The 8,681-nt window shown below is 38.7% G+C and overlaps 1 protein-coding gene across 1 annotated transcript; it reads left to right on the top strand.

Moving 5' to 3' along the window:
• The first annotated feature begins 532 nt into the window (after positions 1–532).
• kcnj12a (potassium inwardly rectifying channel subfamily J member 12a) lies at positions 533–1,834 on the top strand. Its single transcript, XM_078279257.1, has one exon. The coding sequence runs from the start codon at positions 533–535 to the stop codon at positions 1,832–1,834; it is 1,302 nt and encodes a 433-aa protein (XP_078135383.1).
• The last annotated feature ends 6,847 nt before the right edge of the window (positions 1,835–8,681 follow it).

Below are 8,681 nucleotides of genomic sequence, written 5' to 3' on the forward strand. Positions count from 1 at the left end.
AACAACCACATTAAATACATGGTAAAATACAAAATCAACTTAATCTAATGCAGGTTTATCTAGAATATCAAACAAAAAAGCATATTTTTATTAAAATAGAACATGTAGAAAACTTGAAGTGATGATGGTGACTTTGTCAATTGGGCTCTAACAGACAGAAATCTCATTCAGTAAAATTCTATATTAATATCAGTGGTCTTCTTTTTGGGCCAGTAGCAAAACTATTTGAGTATTATGTATGTTTTATACTGTTTTGCCATTCAGTCTCCTAAAGCTTTCATGGTTGTTCTTTGGTGATGTTTCATACACAGGTATGGTGTGATTTGACCATTATGTCACAGAAAGACACTCACATTGTTCTCCTCTCCCGACATTCCATACAGGGATTGGATTAAAGCGCAAGGCTCCCACCCATCTCCCTGTCTATGACTCCCTAAAATGCAGCTTAGCCAGTGATCAAGCTGTGAGGGCCTCAATCACTCCAGGCCTGCCTTTCTGCTCTGACCCTGCACCTGGAAGCGCCGCCAGGAGCATGAGTGTGGGGAGGCTTAACCGCTACAGCATTGTGTCATCTGAGGAAGAGGGCCTTCGCCTCACTACCATGCATGGCATGAACGGCTTTGGCAATGGCAAGATCCACACACGCCGCAAGTGCCGCAACCGCTTCGTCAAAAAGAATGGCCAGTGCAATGTGCAGTTTGCCAATATGGAAGATAAGTCGCAGCGCTACTTGGCCGACATCTTCACCACATGTGTCGATATTCGCTGGCGATGGATGCTGGTAGTCTTTACTCTTGTGTTTGTTGTCTCTTGGCTGGTCTTCGGCTTAGCCTTTTGGGTCATTGCTTTGCTACATGGAGATCTGGATAATCCCGCCGGAGATGATAACTTCACTCCATGTGTCCTACAGGTTAATGGATTTGTGGCTGCCTTTCTATTCTCCATTGAAACACAATCTACCATAGGTTATGGCTATCGCTGTGTGACTGAAGAGTGCCCAGTGGCTGTCTTCATGGTGGTCTTCCAGTCCATAGTGGGCTGCATCATTGACTGCTTTATGATTGGGGCCATCATGGCGAAGATGGCGAGGCCGAAGAAGCGAGCGCAAACACTGTTGTTTAGCCACAATGCTGTCATTGCCATGCGGGATGGAAAGCTGTGCCTCATGTGGAGGGTTGGGAACCTTCGCAAGAGCCACATTGTAGAGGCCCATGTCAGGGCACAGCTCATCAAACCTCGGATCACTGATGAGGGGGAATATATTCCTCTAGACCAGATAGACATTAATGTGGGCTTTGATAAAGGCCTGGACAGGATTTTCTTGGTTTCACCCATCACTATTTTCCATGAGATAGATGAGGAGAGCCCCCTATTTGGGATCAGCAAACAGGACTTGGAGACAGCAGACTTTGAGATTGTTGTCATTTTGGAGGGGATGGTTGAAGCCACCGCTATGACCACACAGGCTCGCAGCTCCTACTTGGCCTCGGAGGTCCTTTGGGGTCACCGTTTCGAACCAGTCTTGTTTGAGGAGAAGAACGTGTACAAGGTGGATTACTCTCACTTTCACAAAACCTACGAGGTGCCGTCCACCCCCCGCTGCAGTGCCAAGGACATGGTGGAGAACAAATTTTTAGTCCCCAGCTCTAACTCCTTCTGCTATGAAAATGAGCTGGCCTTCCTAAGCCGCGATGATGAGGAGGAGGATGTAGTTGGTGGGAACAGGGCACTGGCCAACCTCAGTCCAGACCGAAACAGCCGACATGAGTTTGAACGCTTACAGCCCCCCAGGGTGCTGGATCACAGGTCATATCGTAGAGAGTCGGAAATATGACCTCTACCCATTGACCCTGGGTCAACTTTCAATAACTGTATCCAAGGGTAAAAATGCAGAACAATGCAAAGTGCCATAGGAAAAGCTGACTACTGTGAAAGATTGGAAAATAAATAAGACAACAGTAAAAGGGACTTAACTGGAAGAAATGGGGAAAACAAGAGTAGGCCTACACAGCTTAGAAAATGGTGGTAAGGAATGTCTACAATCAAGGAAAAGGCTAGGGAAAGACCTTCTTCCTTAATTGAAACTTGAATCTGAATGGTCATTTTGAGTTGAGTGTTCAATGATGCATCAAAAACTATTATGACAGAACCTTATAATCAAGTCTTAGGTGTAAATACATTACTTAGTTAAGTTATGTTTCGTGTGTTGTATCAGTTTCCAAAATCACTTCAAAAAAATAGAAGTTGCTATTTAAACTTGCTACAAGGCTACTCTTAAGCTCTCCTTGCATTGTTGTAATTTGCTGGACCTGCGTTCAGTGACACATTGAAAATCCGTGCACTGCAGCGTTCAGATTCAACGAGCCGTGAAAAAACATCTGACCGTGAGCCACTGAGAACAACACAATTCAACAACTTCATTTTAGTATTGGTGTGATCCCAAAATCTACCAATGTAGGGAGAGTAGGCAAAATTGATTGCACTATAAAGAACATAAAGGAATATGTTGAACAGAAATTAAATTGTTTAGAGGAACAGTCTATTTATAATCTCTTAATGCCTCATATTTTAACCTTAAACCTTAACCTTAAAAACAAACATCTTACAAGCCACCAACATCATGATTTGGCTGCACTGGCCTACACATTTCATGTGTCATGTACACACATTGATACGTAGTCAGGTAAACCAAACACAAGCACAAATGGTAGACAGCTGTCTTAAATTAACATTTTGTATTTCCATAAAACATCTTTTGTTGCAGGATACAGGCTGCAATATCCAAGTATGTATTGATAAAATTAATAACTTAATAGCAGCAATTTGTAACTCCACAAAGGAATGCATCTTAAAATGTACCTTTACTTTCACAACTTGTATGTTGGTAGCTAAATTTATAAATACGTTATAAATTGACCACACTAATGTTTTTGTCCTTAAAAATGAATCTATGCATATTGTTAACAGTATCAGGGGCCAGAAATCCTATTCAGTTCTGTGTGAGAATAAATTGTGATGACATTGCTTTAATCAATACCTAATGCTTAATGTGAAATAAAAAAAATAAAAATGCATAAACTTAAATAGTAGCGGTTATGTTTATCAAAGAAATTGATAGTCAACATTTCACATATCGCTAAAACCTTTAAAATGTAAACAGGAAGAATGCAAGAATGAGAATTATTTCTAACCACCCAACATGCATCCATTCCAAATGCTAAATGAACAAGCATTATAACGGCAAATGTGTCTAGAACACTTTGCATTATGCTAGTAGGGTTAGAATACTCCAAATGTGTTAGTCAACTTTAGCTGGCCCTACATTTCTATCCATTTAACTGCTCTTTATGTTGTTAATAACAGAGTCAATCTCTTTGTCAAATTCTACCTGGGTAATAGACTAATGACAACATATTATTTAATTATTTTATGACAAATGTATCCTTTAAAGAATAAAGTGAATGTATGCAAGACTAAATTTGGCTACAACCCTGTTATCCCTTTCATTGCTGTCCAAACAGATAAACATGAGCAACAGTAAAACAAAATAAAGAAGAAAATAGCTTCCTCCTTCACTCCTCATATTGATTCTTCTGGCATTTACAAACTAAATGCATTTTAGCAATATGCTAATACAATGAGACACTGGACCAAGGTCTGAATGGAAGCAATAAAAACTGAAGCACACCTTTCTGAATTCATTTTAGTAAGCATAATTGTAATGATTCTCTTGTAATTTATTAAACATGCATATTTATATTATTGATTCAAAGATAACAAATGAAAGAAATGGAGTGAGGAGAATGACCCTGCATTATTTAGTTTGTATTGTACTTGTATGAATATGAGTTCTCAGATTTGATACCAAAGTAATGAGTGCAGATCAGACTTAAGTTTTGAAGCGATTGTTTCTAAGGTAATGTTCCAAAATCAGTGTAGACTGATCTTAAAAAAGGATGCTCAGATTCCAAAAAGGTGTTCTCTAGTTTGCAAATGTTATCTTTACAGATTTAAATAATTCCTAAAACAAATGCCATTGATAAAAGCAAATACCTGTTCAATAACAAGTTAAAACCAAATCAACTAAACATTTAAGTTGTAGTTATAGATTCAATCATTTACCATTACTATATACAGTACTTTAAGAGACACAATTATAATGCATGAATACCTTTTTTTTCTTTGGCATGGATAATAGCATTTAAAAATGATCCCTTATTCTAGATACCTAGTCAGAATTTATCATTTAAAGTACCTCAACATGTTTATGTTGTGTCACAAAAAAATCTATTTCAGTTTATCTATTACCTCACGTAGATGTCATGTCCCTGTGGAACAATTTTAGTTAACTTTGAAACATAGAAGATTACATATGTATTAAGAAGGAAACCTACAGGATATGGTGAAAAACTACAACATGAAAACACAGAGGAGAACCATAAAGTGGTCGTTATGTTGGTCACAATGACTAATATTTTACTAATAGTCATTAACTCAGTCTTCGTGGTTATAGGTTGCTTTTTTGGAAAATTGGATGTAGTAACATATAAAGAGCATTTGTTTTGGCTAATAAGTGAAGTGTACCCAACCCTTAACATTTATTATGCTCATTGCCTTCTGAGAAGGTTATATCCACTGATGTGTGAAGCCTCTGCACCTACTCAGTGGTAAAAAGAAAAAGAAAAAGAAAAAGAAAAGGTGAAGCATTTCTACTGAATAATTATTTCGGAGATTGTTTTAGCTTTGATGTTGACCTGAGCCCTTAAAAAAGTAACACACACGTTTTAGCGCAATATAAAAGTTTATAGTGTAAAAAGCATAGAAACATAAAAAGTATAATAGGGAGCAGCCAGGCTGAACAAACCTGCTTATTTTTATACAAAGTTCTTTTTGATAGAATACAGCAATCAATATTTATCTGTTTTTATCAGAATACTACAATGAAATCACTATTGAGAGGCAAAGATATGACTCTTGTCTCACTTTTCAATGATTTAATTTCTGTTGTTTCATTTCAGCACAGCTCATGATTAAACAGGTATTTCTCTTAAAGGGATGATTGGAAAAACCTATGACCTCTGTAGAAGTCTTCCTATGTCCAGCAAAATGTCTACTGGGCTTTTGATTTGAATTCAAAGTCATTTAAATTATTCAATTAAAAACTAACTGTGAAAAAAGTTGTTTTCATCTCTTTTGTTGAAAGTGGTCCACCAGTTACGGGCTTTATTGAAATGTAAAATGTATTTTATTGAAAAACCCTGGACATTCTCAAGCTTGAGTAATGAATGGATGAAGTGGTAGTAATACATCACCATGAGGGGTGGTTTAAGATGAGAGATCAAGAATGAAGTCGCCACAGTCAGACAACTTCCTGGTCTTGGGCCAATTATTCAAGAAGGCTCATCAATTATTCACTGCGACACACAAACAACCAGCGGCCAGAGGCATCTTGGCCCCGCTGAACTGGGCAAGAGGCCTGCAGCTGACTATGTCAGATCAATGGTGTAACAACACATGATAGAACATTATTCCTCTACTACCTCAGAACTAAGCAAAGCTTAATGTTTTTAAGCATTCCATTTCACTGTGGGCCTGTTTCACTGAAAGCATCATGTCATAGTAGGAAAAACGCAGGTGTAAAGAATAAAATGAATGATAGCTGAACTCCACTAAGCTGCTTTCAGGGTCCTGGTATTGTGCATTCTGGTGCTCATTGTCACAGCATACTTGAATATTACTGAGCCATCGTTAATGTTATTAGTAACATCTGTGTATTTCCTACTATGACAAGTAAAAATGTCTTCTGTAAAAAAAAGCCTATTGCACAGTAACTGCACATTTAGAAATTTGATTTACAAAATCTGAATGATATATCAGCCAATTTCTAACATAAACACATGACAAATGATGATACGGGTTACTTACATATAGTTATTAAAGAATTGTGACCAAGAAATGTACTAAGTGGGAATTCTTTTTACATTTGAAAATCAACTTGTCAATTCTCTCTGGTTGACAAACTACATAATGGTGACACCGTTTCCAAATTACCACAAGCATATCTTTGGCATTTCTGTACTGTAATTTTCTTGTTACTCATAGGCTAGTAAGGATCAACGAAAGTACATTTCCAGGATAATTACCTGACATCCCGCATGTGGCTCACTAGGGGATGTCCCTCACTTTCCACTCTCTGTGTGTTGCCGTTCTCAAATTCTGTCCCCTTCGAGAAACAACAAACTGTGAGCTAGCAAGCTACACGCTGAAAATGGCAAGTTTTGAAGAACATTTGGATCGTGCAACAAGGCATGCCTGCTTGGTTCTTTTGGGGAATGATTGTAAAGATTTACAAAGAATATGTTTACGGCATTTACTCTCTAATTGGGATGTTTTGGGACGGATTGGAGAGGATTGCTATGGACAAAATAAAAACAGCGATACACTGGTAAGAGCAAATTACGTTTAACCATGTATCCATCTAATTTAAATAGCTCACCTCACTGTATTGTGTGAACAGTTAACTTCATTTAATATTGTATGTGCCGTTTTCTTTTGCTGGGTGCAAATGTTCCACCAAAACAAGTTCCTTCCCAAGACCATTTTGCAGAGCCAGGGTCGCTGCGTCTGGAGCTTAGCGCAGCCCAAGACGTTGTGATTGGTTTAAAGAAATGCAAACAACCCAGAGCTTTTTTTTCTCCTATCCCAGAATGTATGTGTGGTGTAGTCAGACCTTACTCCGCAGCACTGTGGAGTAAGGTCTGACAATGCGAGACTACTCATAGGCCAACATATACAAGATACCAATCAGTGATAAACTAATATGGGTCTACTGTATAATATTGGCCCAACTAAAACAAATCTCTGCAGTGCAGTAATTTATTTTTTTAAGTATTGAAGAATTTCATTGATAATTTTGTGATGGATGACACATTAATTGCAACATGGAATGCAATAACAACAATTATATGAAACACATACATGGCCTCTACATGATAGATCTATGATCAAATGTATGGCATTTCTGTAACAGGGCCCCTTAGAGTAAAGAGTTGAAAGAGTTACGCAAGTACCTAAGCTTACTAGTACAATGCCGTTATCAGTACCACAGAACAAGTTTTTGACTGGTGTTGATTAATCCTGATATCTTTCTCATGAGATCTGTACCCATCAGTTCTTTCTAAATAATTCATGCTGGCCACTGGTTGCGCTGAGCTTGGGCATTGGGTCTCAGCACTAACTGACACTGGGATCACAGAGGCTATGGTGGAAGCATTTGTCAAGTTTGATTATGTAACATGGCCTGGGAAGTGTATGTTCAGCTTTGTGTGGCTTGGTGTCACATGCATAAAGTAGAAGTGAAGCTTTCAGGATTAGTGGTGGGCAGTGTTAATGAGCGCTTAATACATGAAAGCATTATAGGTTTTTCATCAGTGTCGCACAGGTTGTGGAACTCACAAGTATTTGAATATACTCTGAAAGTTGATAGCTTGGATGTCAAACTGGCATACTGTCATAGAATTAGACCCCAAGAGGTCCTGGATAATTAATTGCATGTCAGGAAAACCTGCCCCGTAATAGCATGGTGGCTTTGTAATCCCAAGGACATGACATTCAACTGGGATGGGTAGCCTATTAGGATGGGTAGACTATTAAATCATTCTCAACAGTAGTGGTGGGCAGATCGATCCAAATATCGATAATATCGATTCCAACGTTGGTATTGATATTGATCAATTATACCAGTGTAATGAGATTGATACTTTAGTTTCAGTTTCTCTCCAGTATGCACTGCTGCGGTTTCATCAAAAAGGCGACCTGGCTGTCTGTGTAAGTGCCGCTGCTTTCAAGTGCCGCTCCTGTCACAGGCACACTTTGTTCCTCCTCCCCCCTCTTGTGATATGATGTTGTAGCGTCACGTGACTTAGTGGCGCCAGGCAAACAAGCAAGCAGCCAGGCGTAGCAGCAGCCAGTAGCATCACGCGCACAAGCAGCACAGAGACGGAGCAGTAGAATAGCAGAGAGGAAGAGGAGCGCTCTCTGGCTATATTTTCAGACCAAAACTGAAACAACGGCAAGCCGTATAATTTGTAAAAAGGCTGTAACATGTGGTAACACAACAAATGTATTCAAGCATATGAAAATTCTGTCCTGGGTTTTAAGTAATTAATAATCCAAAGGTAAAATCACAAAAACACTTAAGGTCATAAAAATTCATTCAGATTTTGCAATTTGATGATGCATCCACCTTAATCATTAAAAAGTATGGGTATCGTATCTGTATCGGCGATACTGGCCCTGTATTTACTTGGTATCGGATCAATACCAAATTTTGCAGTATCGAACACCACTACTCAGCAAGTAGAATCCCATGGTATTCTTGTATTTTTGTGCATCCGTGTATCCATGTCCACTGTATGTCAGAATTCAATTTTACCAACTTGGGTCAGGGCTCTAAAATGCAAAGCTACTATAGGTTCTTTTTATAGCTAGATTTTGCCAACAAGGTAAGCAAATTACCCTTTTTACCCCTTTACTATTTTATGTCTCTTTCTACCTCCCTAGAAAAAGCTACAATTCTATAATGGTTTGTTAGCAGTTGTCTGTATCCCAGAGATATGAGTGCCACTGGTGCACCAGCATCTCCCTTCACCAGTGTTGGGGAGTAACGGAATACAAGTACC

This window comes from Sander vitreus, chromosome 21 (genome assembly GCF_031162955.1).
Source record: "Sander vitreus isolate 19-12246 chromosome 21, sanVit1, whole genome shotgun sequence".
In the NCBI taxonomy this organism is placed as follows: Eukaryota; Metazoa; Chordata; class Actinopteri; order Perciformes; family Percidae; genus Sander; species Sander vitreus.